Source organism: Physella acuta, unplaced genomic scaffold (genome assembly GCF_028476545.2).
Source record: "Physella acuta isolate Inbredline_101_S28 unplaced genomic scaffold, ASM2847654v3 ptg001988l, whole genome shotgun sequence".
NCBI lineage: Eukaryota > Metazoa > Mollusca > Gastropoda > Physidae > Physella > Physella acuta.
This window is the reverse complement of record NW_026733493.1, coordinates 1-22,749: the sequence shown is the minus strand read 5'-3', so window position 1 is coordinate 22,749 and position 22,749 is coordinate 1. Positions and strand designations below refer to the sequence as shown.

The following is a 22,749-nucleotide window of genomic DNA, read 5'->3' as shown; positions in this document are numbered from 1 at the left end:
GAGGGGGGGGGGGTGCAAATTGAAAATTTGCTACCGAAGGGGGAGCCAAATTGAAAGTATGTCCCCGGGCGCCGGGACCCTCCACACCCCCGAACGAAACGGATTTATATAGAAAATAATATATACTTTTAATAGTTTCCGGACGCCTCCCCCCCCCCCCCGGAAATTTTACCCCTCCCCGGAGAAAAAAGTCTGAAAGAAACACTGTTTGTGAAGATTTTGAGTATACTCATGTGGAGATTCCTGCAGAAAGTTTTTTTTAAATTTTGTCAGGGCGGCGCCCTAGCAGGAAGCAGAGGCGTAGAAACTTATTCCGGCGCCCGGGGGCGAACTATCAATGTTGTGCCAACCCTATTCAAACGCTGGCAAAAAGGCGCCCATCCCTACATACACTCTCATATATACAACAATTCAGGAAATCAGTCATGACTAAATCTATTTTCTTAAATTTGACTGAAGAATGAGGACTTAAAAAAAAATCTACCCCTTTTGGCGCCCCATTCAATCGGTGCGGGGGATCTCTGACAGGAAGGGATGCAATTTTTCTCCATAAAAATAAAAGTCAGATGCGATTTGACACTTTTCGTACGAGAGTGTTACGGGTCATTTGTAGGTTAGACTAGAATAGGATAGAATGATCTAGAATTAGGGGAGAGTGAGTGTGTGAATTGAGTTTACCCTAGAATATTGTTAACCCCGGTGTGTTTGTGTATTGTTATCCCAAGGTCGAATGCGGTATAAAAGCTGGAGTGAATGGTTGTCAGGGGTTAGTTGGTAGTGGTTAGGTCGAGGGCTATTCTGTAATGTGATATGTGAGACCTAATAAACGTATTGAACGTTAAACCGAGTCGTTCTTGAATTCGAATCTAACTTGGACGTAACAACTGGTGGCCAGTATTAAAGTAAAGATAGCGCAAGCATCAGAACGTCATTACCACTGGACGTCACCATTACTAGACGTCACCATTACTAGACGGCACCATCATTAGACGTCACCATCGCTAGACGTCATCATCACTGGACTATACCATCCTGGGACCATCAGAACGTCAGTACCACTGGGCGTCACCATCACTAGACGTCACCATCGCTAGACGTCACCATCACTAGACGTCATCATCACTGGACTATACCATCTTGGGACCTTACCTGAACAGAAAGTCGCCATCAGAACGTCAGTACCACTGGGCGTCACCATCACTAGACGTCACCATCGCTAGACGTCACCTTCACTAGACGTCATCATCACTGGACTATACCATCCTGGGACCTTACCTGAACAGAAAGTCGCCATCAGAACGTCAGTACCACTGGGCGTCACCATCACTAGACGTCACCATTACTAGACGTCACCATCACTAGAAGTCATCATCACTGGACTATACTTCCTGGGACCTTACCTGAACAGAAAGTCGCCATCAGAACGTCATTACCATTGGACGTCACCACCACTAGACGTCATCATTACTAGACGGCACCATCATAAGACGTCACCATCACTAGACGTCACCTTCACTTGACGTCATCATCACTGGACTCTACCATCCTGAGACATTACCAGAACAGAAAGTCGCCATCACTGGACTCTACCATCCTGTGACATTACTAGAACAGAAAGTCGCCATCACTGGACTCTACCATCCTGAGACCTTACCAGAACAGAAAGTCGCCATCACTGGACTCTACCATCCTGTGACATTATCAGAACAGAAAGTCGCCATCACTGGACTCTACCATCCTGAGACCTTACCAGAACAGAAAGTCGCCATCACTGGACTCTACCATCCTGAGACTAAAAGACTAAAATTGAAGGAGCTGGAAATAGCAAGGGAGGAAGACATAAAGGGCAGGGGTAGGGCACAGACTCCAAGAATTAAGCTGACTGGACTGAGAAACAGTAGGGTCAAAACAGATATGGAGGTGGTGGTTGAAATTTTTGAAAGGGAAGCCCGAGAAATAGGTTTAGAAGATAAGTTTTGGTGCCACGAGTTTAGAAAAGTTCTGCTAGATATAGGCTGCAAATCGTGGTTGACAGAATTTGGGAGCCGAAGAGAATTATGGGAAGCTGAAAAGGGAGGTCCTAAAACACTTTGGTTTGACGGAGCAAGGATACAGTGAAAAGTTTAATAGCGCCCAACCATCAGAACAAGATAGAGCAGGGAGTTACATTAGGAGGGTGCGACACTACTTGAGAAGATGTGTCGAAGCCAGCAAGTGTGAAAAAACATTTGACGGACTGTTTGACCTACTCTTAAAAGACAAAATAGTGAGAACAGTTGGACAAGACGTAAGACAGCACGTCCTCAGGCAAAACCCGAGGACAATAACAGACGTAGAAAATGCTTGTGACAACTACTTTGACATCTACCCAGACAGAAAACTAAAACCGATCGACGTGGCAGAGGACACATTTGTTGCCCCCATGGCACTTGCATCAGGATCTAGGAATCCCTTTAGAGAGGACATGGACAAACGAACCCTAAGACCTAGATCTAAGAGCCCCATTAGAGAGGAATGGGGCACAAGAAATGAAGTCACCCTTCAACAGGAGCGAAGAGGACAAAGCCCGGTCCAACCTAGGCCGAGTAGTAATAATAGTCCCAGAAGACGCCCAATCACATGCTTTAACTGTGGGGCAGAGGGGCACATAGCGGCGGGGTGCCGGTCCAATCGTAGACAAATTGCACATGAGTACAGAGGGAAAAGGGTAGGCTTCAGGGACATTCAAGACATATGACTAGTCCCAGAGTTCAGCGGGGAGTGCGGCGACTGTGGACAATGCCTAAGTCAAGTAAAGGGCGCTGTCCCTGTAGGGAACATAGGAGCTAATCTGAGATTCATAAGCGACAGAGGGTCACTTCCTATAGTTGCAGGAAAGCTGGATGGGAGGACGGTGACCGTCCTACGGGATACGGGCTCTGTAGTCGTAGCGTGTCGAAAAGCCCTAGTCTCAAGAAATAGATGGACAAAAGAATGGATAACCATAAAGACCGCGGATGGAGATAAGAAAAGAGTACCAGGAGCTGTAGTCAACATAGAAACACCATACCTTACGGGAGAGTTCTTTGCCGTCCTTTTAGATGATCCACCAGCTGAACTTATAATAGGGAATGTAGCAGGTGCGAAACTACCGAGGGAAGATTCGCTAACAATAGCGGCGGTAGAAACCAGAGGACAACTTAGATCAGGGGGCAACCAGAGAAATGGGCCGGGGTATAAAATTCTAGACCAAATAACGACACCGAAAGATTTTAAAACGCAACAGAGCGAAGACAGAACATTGGCTAGGTGGTGGAAGCTCGCGGAAAAGGGCAAGCAATGTAAAACGATAGATGGGTTATTATATAAGATCATAAAACACAGCAAAACAGAAGATCAGATTAGGCTAGCAATCCCAAGGGGACTTAGGCCCACCATCCTGAAATTAGGACACGATACACCTATGGCGGGGCACATGGGTGTAGCAAGAACGAAAGCCAGAATTCTGTCACAATTTAGCTGGCCAGGGGCAGGGGAGGATACCAGATGTTACTGCGAAAGTTGTGATGTTTGCCAGAAAAGCAAAAAGAATGTTGGTGGCAAGGCGCCTCTGGGTAGAACTGAGGTAGTGGGACAGCCGTTTGAGAAAATCGCAATAGATATTGTGGGACCACTAACTCAAACGAAAAAAAAGAACAGATTCATACTCACAGCCGTAGACATATGCACACGGTGGCCGGAAGCCGTACCGCTGAAAAGTGTAACGGCAGCAGAGATTCAAGATGCGCTACTCTCCATCTTCACGAGGATGGGATTCCCGGAAGTCATACTCTCAGATAACGGGACCCAGTTCACGTCGGAAATTTTCTGCACCGTGTCTAAAATGTTGGGGATTAAGATCATTCACGCTTCTGCATATCACGCCATGGCCAACGGGGCGGTAGAACGATGGAATGGAACTTTGAAGGAAATGCTAAAGAAAGTAGCTATAAACAAGGATGACGATTGGGACGTGTTCATCCTAGCAGCACTTTTCGCCTACAGAGAAGTTCCAAACGAAAGCACTGGTTACCCGACATTCGAACTTATGTTCGGCAGGAAAGTGAGGGGCCCGATGAGCATCCTAAAGGATGTCCTCACAGGAGAAGTGAGGGAATATAAGACAAGAGCTGCGTATGACTACCTGCTGGACCTTAAGCATCAGTTGCAAACGGCATGCAGTTATGCAACCCGCAAATCAGAACATGAGAAAGATAAAGCAAAGAGCAAAGATAGATCAGCCACAACCAAAGATATCAAAGTGGGGGATCTTGTGCTGATATTGAAGCCCCAACTATTAAACAAACTAGAGCTAAGGTGGGCGGGACCTTACGAAGTCTTAAAAAAAATCGGAGACTTGGACTATGTTATTAAAACAGGGGACAGCACTAAGGTGGTCCATGTAAATCGGATGATGCTGTACCATCACAGACAAAAACCAGACGACAGCAAGGAGCACCCCATGTTAGCGGCAGTATCAGGAGTGGTGGAGGCAGAAGAAGAAAACCAAGTATCAGAAACAGATGAGGAGGACTTGGAACCGGGTATCCCATTGGACACAATAAAAACTCCCGACATACTGGAGGAAACTAAGTTAAGTGATATCAAAATAGGAGACACCCTGACAAAAACACAGCGGACGGACCTAAACATAATTATCAAAGAGTACACGGCTGTAATTAGCAACTTACCTGGAAAAACAAGTTTACTAGAACATAAAATAAAACTGACCAACACCAGAGCAATAAGAACGAAACCCTACTGCATACCGTACGCCCGAAGAGAGCTTATGAAGAAAGAGATGGACGAAATGGAGAGACTGGGGATAATAGAGAGGTCCGACTCCGACTTCAGCGCACCTGTAGTACTAGTTAAGAAAAAAGATGGGTCGACAAGGTTCTGTGTAGACTATAAGAGACTTAACGCAGTCACAGTATACGACGCGGAACCCATCCCAGATACAGATGAGCTGTTCGCTAAATTAAATAGGGCAAAATATTTTACTAAACTCGACCTCACAAAAGGGTATTGGCAGATCCCCATGCAAAATGACAGCAAGAAACTCACCGCATTTGTCACACCCTGGGGCCTATTTCAGTTTAATTACCTGCCCTTTGGCCTATGCACGGCACCCGCCACATTCGCCAGAGTAATGCGAGTCGTATTAAAAGACTTGGAAAATGTGGTGTCATTTTTTGATGACATCTGTATCTACAGCGAGACATGGGAGGAACACCTTATGGCAATAAAGGCGGTGTTCAATAGATTGAAGGACGCGGGCCTGACATTAAGACCTGCCAAATTAGAGCTAGGGTTTGAAAAAATTAATTTCCTAGGGCACGTAGTGGGGAGGGGGCTATTGACACCAGAGAAAAACAAGGTAAACAAAATAATCTTAAACGTAGCAATACCCACCACAAAGAAAGAGGTAAGATCATTAGTGGGTCTCATATGGTATTATGCTAAATTTATACCAGAATTCAGCGAGGCCAACGCAATACTGACAGGTTTGTTAGCAAAGGGTAAACCTGAAAAGGTCGCGTGGTCGGATGAATGTAACCGTGCTTTAAGACTGGTCCAGAAACACTTGAACTCAGAACCATTTCTTATTTTACCTAATATCAATGAGCAATTTATCCTCAGGACCGACGCCTCGTCACGAGGTATCGGGGCAGCCTTGATGCAAATGAGAAATGGGGTCCTGAGACCAGTAAAATACATCAGTAGAAAACTCCAACCGAGAGAGACTCGGTACTCTACTATAGAAAGAGAGTGCCTAGCAATTGTCTGGGCCACAGGCAAACTAGCGTTGTATTTATACAACGCTAGCTTCATACTGCAGACGGACCTTGTTATCCCAAGGTCGAATGCGGTATAAAAGCTGGAGTGAATGGTTGTCAGGGGTTAGTTGGTAGTGGTTAGGTCGAGGGCTATTCTGTAATGTGATATGTGAGACCTAATAAACGTATTGAACGTTAAACCGAGTCGTTCTTGAATTCGAATCTAACTTGGACGTAACAACATAAAATTTTGGGGAGTTGGTGAAAAGGGTTTCGAGAAAGAAAAAAACAACTTAAGGGTGGCACCCTTGGGGGTTTCTATTTTTCTCATTATACGATTATGAGCCCAGAATCCAGAGGGGAATCCAAAGGGGCTATCTATAAAATTGCGGTCATAGGTAATAATTGATTCAACAGAGGTGTAGCGAGGGCGTGGGCGGGGGGTACATAGGCGCCGACCCTAGGGGGCGCCAAAATGGGTTGGAAAAAATGAAAAGCTCATTTTAGCTACAGTTTTGCATTATAAATATAAAAAAATATATAGGGGGCGCTGAATTGAAAGTTTGTCCCCGGCGGAAGGGGGGGGGGGGCCGCCAAATTGAAAAATTTGTCCCCAGGCGCCAGGAAGGGTCGCTACGCCTCTGAGATTCAGTGGTAAAACTACACCAGGTCCATCCGCCAGCTCCCCGGCGATTGAGTGAACCAGAGCGGCCAAGAGCTTTCCCGGGAGACACTACGGTTTAGATGGGCTACTATAATTGTTCACTAAGTAGAATAATGAGCGCCCGCCGGCGCCCTGGCAGTTGGCGACAGCGAGCGCCCCGGGCTCTACCGAGTGCGCCTACTTGCTTTTTAAAAAGCACTCTACAATAGGGACACGGTGGCACACGACATTTGAGAATTAAACCGAATTCGGGCGCCCCTGCGGAAGTATAACCAGTGGCTCCCTGGAGCGCCAAGGGACGCGTGTCTAACACGTGGGCGGTCGCCGATGTGTGTTCTACCTCACTATTACAGAGGTTGATTAACGTACACTCAAGGGTTTCATACAGTACGCCTTGGTGCGTCTACGCGGCAGTGTGGACAAAACCGCGCACCAAAAACGAATATGTGGGTTTGTTTGTTTAAGTATTACCAAAGATTTCATTCGTTTGTCATTCAAATTTGAGAAGCTATTGCTAATACCCCTGTGGTGGCTTCTGCGAAAAAAAATCGATTTGGTGGCGCCCCGGCAGATTTCGATTTAGCTCCCGGGGTTTTCCCGTGAGTACTATGGTACCTTTGTTCGTTTTAATAATTGTGAAACGCTATGAATATGATGGGCTACTATAATCGTTTACTATACCGAGTGAGGCGCCTTCCTACCTAGGCCCACCTACCTACATACCTAACTCCCTGCCTACCTACCTAATCATTTACTAACCTGCCTGCGCTGCTGCCTGCCCTCATACTTTCCTACCTGCCGTTATTCCTGCCAAACTGTTTTCCTTCCACCCCGCCTGTCTGCCTACCTCACATCCTACTTACACACACACACATATGTTCGTATGTATATATGTATGTGCTAGTGTGCTCATAGACTATGTATTTTTACAATTTTGTTGTTGGGTATAACTATTAAGTTTAAAGGAGTTTCCTTTTGTTTTGTTTTTTTGACGTTGTACCTGCCGCTAAAATATTCTTTGTGTGTGTGTGTGTGTGTGTGTGTGTGTGTGTGTGTGTGTGCATAAAATAGGGTAGGTTTATTAATAAAATTAAATTTTATTATTTATTTAAGTGTATATAATCATTTTCGTCAAGCCAATGCGTTCATAATCATAAATTTAAAAACCCATGAAACTCGATAGCTAAAGATTTATAATGAGAAATAATTTAATAATTGCTATTTAACCAGAAACACCTATTCTAAGTGTTGTAATAATATTTTCTAAAAAAATATATACACAGAGACAGATTGTTTTCTTATATAATTAATTTAAAACGTAAACTGTATTTCACAACGAAAATCAACACAAAATAAATTCCAATAGAACCTGTCAAGGGAGACTACTCTAATATTTGTAAAATTAATAGTTTTTACTAAGAGTTTTTTTTTTTTATTATTAAAAGAAACGTTAATTATGTAGGTTCTATAAAATATTACCTTGCTTTTAAAAATATATATTCGATAGGTTTAGAATGTATTAGCTATTAATTTTTGTTTCAAATAATATAGTAAAAAGGCCTGTTTTAATTATTTTAAAAAAATCTTATTTTTATTAATAAATTATCAACAAAGTTAGAGGTTCTATATTTTTAAAAAATAGTTTAACTGTCCCTAAACAATTGTATCAATCACTGAGAAATTAAGAATAAGAATTAATAATTACGTTTAACGCTTTATCAATTAAACGAATTGAATTATTTCCGTTTTGATAAACTCTCTCTTTATAACTATCTATAATCTAATATATAAAGCTCAATTCTGTATGTAAAAATACATATGTTTGTCGTTGACAAACTTCTATTGATTAAAGTGTTAGACTATAACCGTGCGCATTTGTCTAAATTTATGAGTTAAAAAATTACTATTGAAAGCGTTGGGAAATAATTTTCATTTTTTTAAACTGATAATAATAATTGTCGGCATGTTCATTAAACACTATTTTAAAATAATATCATCTTTTACAAAAATTCTAATTATGTCTTTATTTAGTCCTATAGCACTTACTTCCCTTTGATAAATTAGGAAAACACAATTACTTCCCTTTATAAAACCATTGCATTAGTGGAAAAGAATTTACTTTTTATTACTTTGTTTTGGTGTTGGGAAAAAAAATAATTACATAATTAGCGGGGATTGATCAAGTGCAAATGTTGTAGGTATTTTACGCATAAGCTTGGAGCATTATAATTGTTCATTAAATTGAAACAGACGCGTTCGTTTAAGTGAGTGCAAAAGACTATGAATAAGTTGGGGTATTATAGTCGTTCATTAAGCTAAAACAGGTGATTCCGCCCCCGGCGTTTATGTTCGCGTTAGTGTTTTCTTTGTGTTTAGGTGGGTTTGCGTTAGTGGTTGCGTTTTGATTTGGTTCTTTTTTGTTCTTTCTTTTTTTGTTTTTGTTTTTTTTCTTTGGGATTGTATTTGTGTTTTTGGTTGGTTTTGCGTTTGGATTTGGTTTGTTTTCGTTTTCGTTGTTTTTTTGTGTGTTGGTATTGGTGTTTGTGGTTGTGGTTGGGTTTGTTGTTAGGTTTTTGTTTTCGTTTGCTTTTTTGTTTGTTTTTTCTTTGTGTTTGTATTGGTGTTTGTGGTTGTGGTTGGGTTTGTTGTTAGGTTTTTGTTTTCGTTTGTATTTGTAATTGTGTTAGCGTTATGTTTGCGTTTTGTTGTTTGGGTTGGTTGTGGTTTGGGTGGGCAATGCCGGGTTTATGATGATTACTAAACACACAGGTAATGGTCTTTAACAGAAAGGTTTTCACAGAAGCCAGAGCAGGGCCTGGCCGGGACGGTTAGTATCTATAATATAAGCGGGCTGAGCGTGTCCTTCCTTCCGTCCGTCATCGCTATAGATTTTGGGACTATAAAAGTAAGCTACGCACCATGCTGTGCTTTTCAGTGCACCGCAGTGTCTTATTATAAGTATTAGAGTAGGGTTTGTTTATATAGCGGCATAGGGCTATTTTATAATTTCCACTGTTTGTACAATTTTGCATAACGTAAAGAGAATATTAAATACACGCACATTGCTAAAACATATTAAAAGGATCAATGTCAAATATTGTTTTATTTTTTATGCCTGAGAAAGGTGGAAACATTTTAATAACGTAATAACAGTAGGCTAGAAAAATCAAATTAATTTAACTCTTTTTTCTAATTTTGACAAGGGAGGTAATTCAAAAATAAATTTAACTCACGCTAATACAAAAAAAATGTGAATGCAAATGTACGGACGTACTAGAAGGAATTAGTGTTGCAATAATATAATTAGCAAAATGTGAATGCAAATTGTGCGGATGCGGATTGTTAGAAAATTATAATTAGCATGGATTGATAAAAGGCAATCTTTTAATTATTTCATTCACTGAATTTACTGTTTACTATTTATAATTTTTAATCGACTATTCCGCAATATTATAGGCGCGTCATCACCTTCATTGGGTGGATGGTGCGCAATGGTTTTAGTTATGAAACTCTATTGTAAATTTTTAAAATTTAAAGTACTGGGGGAAAAAATGCGTGAATGGATAAAGTGAAATATTTAGGTGAAACACGGATATTTTAAATACTGCCTATTATTTATACTGTTTACTAATTATTATTCTATCTTTCGGTTTGAGGACAAGTTAGGGGTTTTATAGGAGAGGCGTAGCGAGGGGGGGGGGGTGGCATATGTCCCCGGGTGCCGACCTTAGGGGGCGCCAAATTGGGTTGGAAAAAATTTGCGAGGGGGGGGGGGGGTGGCGGAAATCGAAAGTTTTAGGGAGGGGGGGGGAAGGGGTGCAAATCGAAAGTTTGAGGGGGGTGCAAATCACCGGAAAGGGCGCGATTTGGCGCTACGGGCTAGACTGTGAGCAATATGCCTTTATGATTGCATTTAAATTGTGTTTATGTTATGAGTGTTGTGTTTGTTTTTTCCTTTTTTTTTTGTTTTTTTTTTTTGCGTTCGTTTGTGTTGTGTTTAGTTTTGTTCTGTTCCCAAGTTGGTACATTTAAAAAAGATTTACTGTGGCGGAGCACGGGATGCAGCTAGTAATCTATAATATAAGCGGGCTGAGAGTGTCCTTCCTTCCTTCCGTCCGTCATCGCTATAGATTTTGGGACTATAAAAGTAAACTGCGCACCACGCTGTGCTTTTCAGTGCACCGCAGTGTCTTATTATAAGTATTAGAGTAGGGTTTGTTTATATAGCGGCATAGAGCTATTTTATAATTGCCACGGTTTTTACTCTTTCGCATAACGTCAAGAAAATATTAAATACACGCAAACTGCTAAAACGTATTAAAAAGATTAATGTCAAATATCATTTTAGTTTATATTCCTAGAAAAAATGGATACATTTCCATAAAAGTAGGTCGAAAAAGCTAATTAATTCCACTTTTTTTTGGTGGTAATTGTTTCAAGGGAGGTAATTTGAAAATATATTTAACTCAACAATAATTTAAGTTAATCTTTTTTTTTATTACTACCGCATTGATTAGTCTATGTTAAGGTTCATAATTAAAAGAGAAAAATGTTAAGATTATTTATATTATTTTCTAATTAGTCTATGATTTCTCAAAATCACTATTTTTTGTTTTTGTTTTTTGGTGCTAACAGATGGTGAAATTTTATAATTATAATATAGAGAATGGTGGAAAGACTCTCTCTGGGCGCGGACGCCTGGGAAAAGCGTGATTTTCGGTGGTAATTCTAATTACATTGCCAATGTGTTTTCTTAGAACCATAAAAGTAAACACCACTTGCCGTACATTCATTTGCATCGCATTGTTTTATTGTAAGTTATGGAGTAGGATCTATTTATGTGACTTAAATTTTTAATGTTGGAAAGGGTCTCTTTGGGCGCGGACGCCTAAAAAGCGTGTTGTTTGGTGGTGATTCTAATGTTGTGGTTGTGTTTTTTTTTTTTTTGGTTGTGTTGTGGTTGTGTTGTGGTTGTATTGTGGTTGTTTTTTGGTTGTGTTGTGGTTGTGTTGTGGCTGTGTTGTGTTGTGTTTGTGTTGTGGTTGTGTTGTGGTTGTGTTGTGGTTGTGTTGTGTTGTGTTGTGTTGTGTTTGTGTTGTGGTTGTGTTGTGGTTGTGTTGTGGTTGTGTTGTGTTTGTGGTTGTGTTTTTTGTGTTTGTGTTGTTTTTGTTTGTTTTGTTCTGTTCCAAAGTTGGTACATTTAAAAATGATTTGCCGTGGCGGAGCACGGGATGCAGCTAGTCTATAATATAAGCGGGCTGTGTTTGTCCTTCCTTCCGTCCGTCATCGCTATAGATTTTGGAACCATAAAAGTAAACATCGCACCATTTAGTGCTTTGCAGTGCATCGCATTGTCTTATTATAAGTATTAGAGTAGGGTCTGTTTATATAACGACATAGAGCTATTTTATTATTTCCACTGTTTGTACAATTTTGCATAACGTAAAGAGAATATTAAATACACGCACATTGCTAAAACATATTAAAAGGATCAATGTCAAATATCGTTTTCGTTAATATTCCTAGAAAAAGTGGATACATTTTTATAACATAATAACTGTAGGTTAGAAAAATCTAATTAAACTGTTTAGTAATTTTGCCAAGGGAGGTAATTTAAAAATAAATTGAACTCGCGCTAAAAATGTAAATGCAAAATCTGCAAGACGGAATAATTGTTGGAATAATATAATTAGCAAAATGTGAATGCAAATTACGCAGACGTGTGAGAGTACATTATTGTTGGAATATTATAATTAGCATTGATTGATAAAAGGCTATATTTTATTTATTTTATTCACTGAATGTACTGTTTACTAATTAAATTTTTTAATCAACTATTCTCGAATTATTATATCAAGTCATCACGTTCATTAGGTGCGCAATGGTTTTAGTCATGAAACTTTATTGTAAATTTTAAAAAGTACTGAAAACAAGTTAATTAAAAAGTCTAGTGACAATTTTAGCGCAATGTCCTTATGTTATCTAAAAATAGCTCTGTCGTAGCGTAAATCAAGAGCAGGGTTAGTAAAACCATTGGTTAGTTATTAAAACGTTTTTTATTAATTTTTTTTTTCAGTATTTTACATGTTTTATTTACAATAGAGTTACATGACTAAAAACCATTGCGCGCCTACCTACTGAACGTGATGGCGCAGCTATTGAACGTGATGACGCGTGTGGTGTGGTTGGAAAAAATGCCTACTAATTCGGTCCAAATTTTAATTACTTCAAAAAAAATTTTGTGACCGAACGAAAGGATATTTTTGAAAACTTTCTTCGGCAATATTGTTCTAAATTATGACAGGAATCGATTGGTACATGTTTCAAGTCACTAACCGGTCTGGTTGCCGAGATATGGGCCAAAAACTGCTTTTTTTCGAGGTTTTTTTTGGCTTTTCTGGGAAATCCATGAAAGAAACCCGGAATTTTTATGGCCTATGTTCATCCTCGTAACTTGCTTAACATAATTGCTTTTGGAACTAGTCATCGATATTGCTTCGTTGAGGAGGAGATACGACTTAAAGCTGCGGACACACATTCATCCATCCATCCATCCATTCATACATTCATACATCCAGAAATGACGGGTTAATAAACGCAATTCTCCAGAATGGAAATTGCGCTAAAAAATGCATGAATTTATAAAGTGCAATATGGTCGGTAAAACACGGATATTCTAAATACTGCGTTTAATTTATTTTATACACTATACGTATTGTTTACTAATTATTATTTTATCTTTTGGTTTCCGGACAAGCTAGGGGTTTTATAGCAGAGGCGTAGCAAAGGGGGGGGGGGGGCATATGTCCCCGGGCCCGACCTTAGGGGGCGCCTAAATGGGCTGGAAATACAAATTGAAAATTTGCGGGAGGGGGGGGGGGGAGGGGGTGCAAATCGAAAGTTTGAGGGGGCGGGGTGGAAATTGAAAGTTTGAGTTTGTCCCCGGGCGCCGGAAAGGGTCGCTACGCCTCATTCACGGAGTCAGACGCGTCCGCCGGCGCTCGGAAAGGGCACGATTTGGCGCTACGGGCTAGACTGTGAGCAATATGCCTTGATGATTGCATTTAAATTGTTTTTATGGTATGAGTGTTGTGTTTTTTTTTCGTTTGTGATTTTTTTTTGCGTTCATTTGTGTTGTGTTTAGTTTTGTTCTGTTCCCAAGTTGGTACATTTAAAAAAGATTTACTGTGGCGGAGCACGGGATGCAGCTAGTTGCTTTATAATTGAGTTTCTCGAGAGAAATATCCAAGAGAGCGGTAGTTATCATTGACTCTGTCATTGATAACTTCATTGAATCTTACATAGAAAATAGTGTTTGATCGGCTGGGGGGGGGGGGGGGAGGTCAACAGAGGGGCAAGAATATTAACCCCCAAGATAATTCAATTATTTAATAATAAAATGTTAAGAGTTAAGAGTACAATATTTCGATAGATATCATGTAAATAATAGTAATGAAAAATATTTATGAGCTGTCACTGTCTAATAAAAACTATCTCAAGACCATTATTAATTAACGAATCAGGGTCAGCCGGGTCGAGTCGGTAAAGCTCATGGCTGCTATAGTTTACCGCCCCCTCGAACGAAATGAAATTTATATAGAAAATATATACTTTTAGCAGTGTCCGCCCCCCCCCCCCCGAAGAAAGTCTACTCCCCCCCCCCCCCCCCCCCCCCGAAAATTTCAAGTGCCCCCTTCCCGGAGGAAAATGTCTGGAAGAAACACTGATTTTGATCCGCCTATAAATACATGTATGTCATCACAACATCGTTACATTAATCTCCAACCAGCAATATTTAAAAGTGCTAGATCTATATATGCAATTATGACGTCATTTCCTTTTATTTTTGCAAACCTAAAAATAAAAACAGAAAAATAGATAAACACCAAAAGCTTTGCAAAGCCTAAAAGAAAATGGATGCTTCCGAAATTATCATTGACTTAAAACTTTGTGATACGTTTAAATACTTGATAAATTTAGTGATAATTTAAATTAGTACGAGATGCAAGGTAAACGTATTACGTTTTTTTGAGTGGGGAAAATCTATCATATTACAATTTATGTTAATCATTGTGTTTTTATTGAAACATAGACTAGATTCTAGATTAGATTTAGATCTAGAATCTAGAATCTACATAGATCTAAATCTAGATCTAGATCTAGCATGGGGTTGTAGATCACCAGTTCCTAAACTTTTTTTGGGTGGCCTCTGGTGGCGACCTCTTTATATATAGACCACGTGACCCGCGACCCTTACCGTTTAAAAAAAAAAACATTTTTAATAAGGCAATTTAAAACCCCCCAAATGAACATGGTACTAGATCTATAGTATGTTTAATAATTTAATGCGATTGTTGGAATTACATCTCATTAAACCAGCTTCAAAAAATCGCGGGTGTTTTTTTTAAACACCAAACTCATGTCATTCTCAACATTTTATTTATCTATTTAGTTTTTAAACGAACATTAGTTTAAAAAGCACATTCTCGGAGATTTTTACACGATGGAACTAAGACTTAAAAGGCAAGCTTTATCACATTCAAAGTCGGCGTTTGTTCTAGGGACCAGTGTTTCTTCCAGACTTTTTTCTCCGGGGGGGCACTTGAAATCTTCGGGGGGGCGGTAAACTTTCTTCGGGGGGGCGGACACTGTTAAAAGTATATATTTTCTATATAAATTATATAAATTTCATTTCGTTCGGGGGGGCGGTAAAAATTTTTCGGGGGGGCTTCGCCCCCCCGAAGAGATGCCTGGAAGAAACTCTGCTAGGGACGAGCATCCGCTCCGCGCGGGGCCTAAGTTTTCCGTTTTCCATTAATGGTAGACTCTATATCAGTTCCGCGAATAAATTGGCGAATTTCGATTTTTAAGTGTTCTTAACTTTTTCTTCCGTTTTAGAAAAGTAGCGTTTTTTTTTAAAAAAATCTCATAGCAAATTAATATTATGGCGACGATATATTTGGCCATATAAACTGCCTAGTAATATATTATGTTTGTTTTAACATGAAAAGACGTAAGTTGCTTACAAGTGTTATTTAACTGTTTGAGAGTGATGGTAAACATAAGTGAGACGTCATTTTAGGGGGTGAAGGACAAAAGGCCGACATCCAAAAGGCCGACAAGACATAAGGCCGACATGGACAAAAGGCCGACATGGACAAAAGGCCGACAGCCAAAAGGCCGACAGGACATAAGGCCGATAGCCATAAGACAGACAGCCATAGGGCCAACAGATCATAAGGCCGACAAACCATAAGGCCGACAAGCATAAAAAATACTAATATCGCAAAAGTTGTGTTACTGCATAGCTCCTATCTTGACAACCATCAAAATAAGGCATGAAAAAGGGTGAAACGTTCAAGAGAAGAGACGGTGCTAGCTGCTATCCTTATAAGGTGAACCATCGGGTCAAGCGACTGGAGATTACGGGTCAAAGGATTAACACCTAGATGCTGCGAAATGCTGTCACTGCTGTCTTTCATAGCTCCTTCTATGTAATCGAGGTGAGATAATCATCAAAGAACAAAGTCAAAAGCCGCCGGCATCATCGCCCACATGCAACAAGGTGGAACGCCAAGAAACAATGCTAGTTGCGATCCGTATAAGGTGAACAATGGGATCCGTGCGACTGGAGATGGCGGGAGTGTACAAAGAATAAACACATAGGTGGCGCAAAGAAATCAAAGAAACCGAATGAAGTAGAACAATCGCGTGCCTTGACTAGACTACATGTTAAATACAGACACAATTTGAATATTTTAGTTTCGTCCATTGCGAATTGCGTGAAAAATAAGTGTATATTATATTCTTTGGATTCATTAATTCTGTTGTGATTGTGATACAAGTGTGCCGAAAATGGTACGTTATTTTTTTTTTGTTTAAACTTACCCCTGTGATTTCCATATATATGGACCAATATATCAACAACAAAAAATTGGTTACATCGTGTGTTTTATTTTATGCTATTGTATGTACCTAAGAATATTTATTAGAAACTTAAAAAGTCGTATATAATTACATATTTTAGATATTAATTGTAGTTTGTTATTTATAAAACTTGTCGGCCTTTAGGATGTCTGCCTTTTGGCAGTCGGCCTTTTGGCAGTCGGCCTTTTGTCTTTTCGGCCTTTTGTCCATGTCGGCCTTTTGTCCGGATCCCCATTTTAGGTATTGAATTCTGGCTTTTGATTGCGATGTTCAGTGCTGGGGAGGAGAAGGAGAGGAGGTAAACAATCTGATGTTTATAGTATGGACCCCAGTTGAGAAACGTGCAGTGATTTATCCACACATTGATCTGGTTTCATTTTTTAAAAACGCAAGCACCGCCCTCTTAATTTTATAATTTAAATGCCGGAGACGAGTTTTACATTTGTTTTAAAATTGAAGTACATCAGTGACAAACTACAACATCTAGACTTCCACTTGTGTAATTAGTGGAAAGTGGGCTGGGGGGCACTTGATATTATCATCAGGGGGGGGGGGGGTCTAAATTTGGGACACTTGTAAAAGTATATGTTTTCTATATGAATTCCATTTCGTTCGGGGGGTCGGTAGATTTCTTCGGATGAGATGCCTGGAAAAAAAACTCTGCTGATGAACGATTACATAACTGCTTGACGTAAACGTGATGTAGCTATCAAACCTAATATGAAAATAATTGGTCACACTAAAATATAACTTCATCTATATATCTTTATCTATATATTTAAAGCAAAGTAGTCGGGTGCCCGATAAGGCACTTCCCGGCGCCGCAAGCGCTTCAGATTTGGCAGGCTCCAGGCATGGGACAATAGATCACTGTAGCCGGTGCTAGTTGGCCGCAAAGACCACGAAGAGAGGGTCAAAACTGACATCGACTGACCGGCGCCTTATATGAGGTTAATATGAGCTATATATAGAAAAAAAACTTATGCCGGACGACCCCTCCCCCCATGATATTTTGTAAGATGGTAGAAAGCCTAGGGGTGTACGGTGTAAAAAAAAAAAACTCGCAATATCCGGAAAAAAATCTAGAAATGGGTCCAAACTGACCAGACGTATTTCCCTCAGGGGCGTAGCGAGGGGGGGGGGGGCGGGGGGTGCGGACCGCACCGGGTGACACCATTTAGGGGGGTGACACCAAGGCAAAAAATAGCAAAATATATAGAGAAAAACTTGAGGGGGGTGCAAATCGAAAGTTTGAGGGGGGTGGGTGCAAATCGAAAACTTGAGGGGGGGGGGTGCAAATCGAAAGTTTGATGAGGGGGGGGGGGTGCAAATCGAAAACTTGAAAGTTTGTCCCCGGGAAGGGTCGCTACGCCTCTGGGGGGGGGGTGACACCATTAAGTGCCGCACCGGGTGACACCCGACCTCGCTACGCCACTGATTTCCCTATATAATTTTTGTAATTTACGTGAAAAACAGATGGTACTTTCAACAAAGATTTCAGGCTACTTACCCTCTGTACATCTAGCTATTTTTGCATGCACCTTGGTAAAAGGCTAGGTCATATGGAAAAACTGTCGCTTTGACTAAAAGCCCTCGACGAAGGTTAAAAAATGACCACTAGTGAAATTCTCTTTATATGAGCTTTGTTAAAAAATTTTTGTCGAACGACCCCCCCCCCCCCCCCCGTTGGATATTTTGTGAGGTGGTGGATAAATGGAATATTATAATTAGCATTGATTGATAAAAGGCTATCTTTTATTTATTTTATTCACTGAATGTACTGTTTACTAATTATAAATATCTAAATACTGCCTTTAATTTATTTTATACACTGAACGTATTGTTTACTAATTATTATTCTATCTTTCGGTTTGCGGACAAGCTAGGGGTTTTATAGCAGAGGCGTAGCAAGGGGGGAGGGCATATGTCCCCGGGCGTCAACCTTAGGGGGCGCCAATGTGGGTTGGAAAAAAATTGCGGGGGGGGGGGTGATGGGGGAAGGGTGGAAATCGAAAGTTAGAGGGTGCAAATCGAAAGTTTGAGGGGGGGGGGTGCAAATCAAAAGTTTGAGCGGGGGAATTTAAAATCAAAAGTGGTGCAAATCGAAAGTCTAAGGGGAGGTACAAATCGAAAGTTTGAGGGGGTAGGGTGGAAATTGAAATTTTGAGGGGAGGGGGTGCAAATCGTAAGTTAAAGGGGGGGGGGGGTCAAATCGAAAGTTTGTCCCCGGGCGCCGGAGAGGGTAGCTACGCCTCTGTTTTATAGTCATTCACTGTGTCAGACGCGTCCGCCGGCGCTCGGAAAGGGCGCGATTTGGCGCTATGGGATAGACTGTGAGCAATATGCCTTTATGATTACATTTAAATTGAGTTTATGTTATGAGTGTTGTGTTTGTTTTTTCGTTTGTGTTTTTTTTTTTTGCGTTCGTTTGTGTTGTGTTTAGTTTTGTTCTGTTCCCAACTTGGTACATTTAAAAAAGATTTACCGTGGCGGAGCACGGGATGCAGCTAGTACTCATATACACTTGTAGTGCACCAGAGCGAGAAGTATAAGGTTTCCTTCATATAAAGAGAACACGTACAGTTTGATCTCTTCTCAATCTCATCCATTGTGGTAGTTCTTAAGCCGTGCTTCTTGAAATTAATATTCCTTATTGGGTTGTGGTTATTTGTTGTTGTAGCAAAATCAATATGGAACAATGAGTCTTAATAGTTATTTAAATATAAAAGTTATTTAAATAGTAGTGCATAGTTATATATTTAAAGAAAATAATTTATTTTCTCCTTTTTAGTGCATAATTATATAAAAGCTTGTAATTACAGCACTTTAAAAATTTTAATCGAGATGCGTGACAAAAACAATTGCGCACTAAATGTACACGAAAAATATTCTTATAATAGCGCACTAAATAGTAGTTTATATAGGAACTTTTATTTCGATCCAAGTTTAATAAAACAAGTTAATTAAAAAGTCTAGTGACATTTAAGCGCAATTTCCTTATGTTGTCTAAAAATAGCTCTGTCGTAGCGTAAATCAAGAGCAGGGTTAGTAAAACCATTGGTTAAAATACATGTTTTATTTACAATAGAGTTACATGACTAAAAACCATTGCGCGCCTAGCTACTGAACGTGATGACGCAGCTATTGAACGTGACGGCGCAGCTATTGAACGTGATGACGCGTGTGGTGTGGTTGGATAAAAATGCCTACTAATTCGGTCCAAATTTTAATTAATTCAAACAATTTTTTGTGACCGAACGAAAGGATATTTTTGAAAACTTTCTTCGGCAATATTGTTCTAAATGATGGCAGGAATCGATTGGTACATGTTTCAAGTCGCTAAGTCGTATGGTTGCCGAGATATGGGCCAAAAACTGCATTTTTTCGAGGTTTTTTGGCTTTTCCGGGAAATCCATGAAAGAAACCCGGAATTTTTATAGCCTATGTTCATCCTCGTAACTTGCTTAACATAATTGCTTTTGGAACTAGTCCTCGATATTGCTTCGTAGAGGAGGAGATACGACTTAAAGCTGCGGACACACATTCATCCATCCATTCCCAGAAATGACGAGTTAATAAACGCAATTCTTCAGAATGGAAATTGCGCTAAAAAAGCTTGTAAAAAATTGTACACATTTATTACTTCCCTTTATGGAGAACAATTACAATAGACTAAAAAAATATGCAGTACCACATTCCTTATGTTTGTGGTCATTATGATTAAAAATTAGGTTTATATATTTCTCAAGGGGCGGACACCATTTCATTCGGGGGATGACGTCACACTCGTAGGGGGGAGGGGGGTCCGTAATTTTGTGACGATGTGTGATGAGGGGGGGGGGGGGGTGTTCAGATGGTGTGACGTCACTTTTCTGTATTATAAAAAAGCAATGTTAGAATACGAGTATGAGCCGTTATTTCGCGTTTTAGAAAACGGTTTAAAAAAAATTGTAATAGGAATAGACCAAAATACTCTATGTTGACAGAGTTCTGACAAGATTTTAGAAAAATATCGATGTTTTAAAAAAAAAAAAGTAAACAGCAATTTTGAGGGGGGGGGGGGCTGTAGGCTGAGGTGTGACGTCATTTTAGGAGGGGACGGGGAGGTAAAAATCGTCAAAAAGCGTGATGTCATTTATGGATGACCCCTAAAAAAGTAAAGGTACATCGCAAAACGCATTGATCTCATTTTCTGATTATTGGTGCCATATTATACCATATCACCCTATCTATTTTAATTTCAGATCACTTTTTAAAACCAGAACCAATGGATATTGGCATATCGATTTAGCCAGTGGATAAGATGAACTTTGACAATGTATGCTTGCCTCGTCACAAGAGGCAATTTCAAACCAATGACTGCTCTAGTTTACCTTACAAAACTAAGTGCCATATTCAATGTTTTATTGGATCCATATTATTCAGAAGTGGAAGTATCATGTACAGTTTTTTCACATCAGTATTTTTACAACTTCACGGCTAAAAGGCCAAGAACACAGTTAACAGGGCTGCCAATGAACTGTGAAGTTAAACTAATCGAAAATAATTTGTCTACTCCAGGTTTTCATTTGAAACTGAAATGCTTTGTTAATTACTGCATTAACAAGTTCGCTTTCAACCGACATATTAAAATACCAGTTTTAGTTATGCATTCAATTGAAAACTATACCCAAAAACAATTAAAAAATAAACATTTGAGATTTCTACTTTTGGCAGTTCCCAACACTAACAATATTTCGAATCACAGTTCACCGGACAAAAACTTTTTTTTTTTTTTTAAATCTATTTTGCAAAATAGGAATAGAAACAAAAGATCCCATGAATCCCGCCAAGTAACAACAGAAAGCCGAATCCCTTTTGTAACCATAGCAAAAGATAACTACCAAGATTTGAGTTCCAGAATGAATAGACACATGTGTCCAACGGGGTTTTATGGAAATAACTGTAGTGCTATCTGCAACTGTGTCTTATCTAGCACTTGTCACGAAGTGACAGGACAATGTCCTGGTGGAAGGTGTTCTGTAGCATGGAGAGGACAGTACTGCAATCAAAGCATATGTCCTATCGGCTTCTATGGGATAAAATCAAACAAATTCTGCATAGAAAAAAAATGTAATTGTGGTATAGATCAAAACTGCGACACAATAACAGGTCAATGTGAAAGAAATCAATGCTCCAATGGCAGTTTTTGCTTACTGCAGAGTTGTAAACGGAGGTTCTTTCCTCCAGGCTCTTGTGACAATGTTTGCGGTTGTTGGGGCGACAGCGTTTGTAATCCTGTTACTGGAGAATGTAAGCCAGGAAACTGTAAAAATCCTCGACTTCATCAGCCACATTGTATCACTTTGGTAGAACCACAAAGCGATTGGGTCACTGTGATTGCGATAGCTTTTTTCTTGATAATGATTGTTTTAAAAACAGGATATTTCATTGTCATTAAAACAAACAGAAAAAAGTATGCTTTTATTATTACATCAGATGTAGATGATGATGTGAGATCACAAACTTTAGTTTGAAGTTTTAGGCATGTTAACTCATATCACAACCAGTATTTTATTATTTCCATGTGTACAATTCACACAAATACAAAAAAAAAATACTGTGCCATTGCATATATTAATTTAAAATGTTTTAGAGTATATTGTATATGCAGAAACATTCATATAAGAATTTTGATCACTTTTTTATAACTTTAAATCCTGTTAATTATTTTCATTAATGTTTGTTGATTCATCTTAATCCAGATCAATAGCTAGAGGTATAATACATTAAAACCATGATACAGCATTTGATTAAAGCACACAAAAATATACTTAACCATGCCTTTTCAAACAACATACTGAGATGATCATCTGAAATACTGCATGTGTGAATCTTAGTTGATTTATTAATGAACTGAAAAAATCCAGCTCTAATAGGTACTTCAGATGGGGAAATTAATCAGCATTTCATTTGAAATTTAAGGAAATATCAATTGAATATTTAAAAATGTTATGTAATGCAATCACAATTTTAAGGCTACCACATTCAAATAGCTTTTTAGAATTGTTTTTTTTTGAGAGTGCAATGATACTTTCTTAAGGTTAAAATTTTTGTTGTCTGATTGGGAAAAATTTGTACTTTAAATTTGGAGGTATTATCCATACTTAAAAGATCAAATAACTACAAAAAGCTACTTTTCTTTGAAATAAATAAACATACAGTTGTATATTGCACTACAAAATGTATTTGTTGCAGATTCATCAACTCTTTTGTATTTCATCAGCTAGATTATTTTTTAATGTTAGACTTTTTTCATGGATTTTGAAATTTATACTGTTTTTTTTCATAGAGAAAGTGTGATATTTCAAACAAAGTTTG

General features: G+C 39.3%; 2 protein-coding genes across 2 annotated transcripts; both read left to right on the top strand.

The window, feature by feature from the left end:
* Positions 1-753: 753 nt before the first annotated feature.
* On the top strand, positions 754-7,707 carry LOC131931531 (uncharacterized). Its single transcript, XM_059288360.1, has 5 exons — positions 754-766; positions 1,610-1,920; positions 2,036-2,707; positions 2,990-5,728; positions 7,693-7,707. Exons 1-5 carry the CDS (start codon positions 754-756, stop codon positions 7,705-7,707), a joined length of 3,750 nt encoding a protein of 1,249 aa, XP_059144343.1.
* Positions 7,708-14,324: 6,617 nt separating this feature from the next.
* LOC131931530 (uncharacterized) lies at positions 14,325-22,728 on the top strand. Its single transcript, XM_059288359.1, has 2 exons — positions 14,325-14,471; positions 20,634-22,728. Exon 2 carries the CDS (start codon positions 20,706-20,708, stop codon positions 21,903-21,905), a length of 1,200 nt encoding a protein of 399 aa, XP_059144342.1. The 5' UTR covers positions 14,325-14,471; positions 20,634-20,705; the 3' UTR covers positions 21,906-22,728.
* Positions 22,729-22,749: the final 21 nt, after the last annotated feature.

Excerpts from the sequence above, each read along its gene's own strand:
- LOC131931531 (XM_059288360.1), top strand. Across the intron at positions 1,921-2,035 it reads GGGTCAAAACAGATATGGAG|AATTTGGGAGCCGAAGAGAA; the intron begins GTGGTGGTTGAA and ends CGTGGTTGACAG. Across the intron at positions 2,708-2,989 it reads ATGAGTACAGAGGGAAAAGG|ACCGCGGATGGAGATAAGAA; the intron begins GTAGGCTTCAGG and ends ATAACCATAAAG.
- LOC131931530 (XM_059288359.1), top strand. The coding sequence starts at position 20,706 with ATGTATGCTTGCCTCGTCACAAGAGGCAATTTCAAACCAATGACTGCT.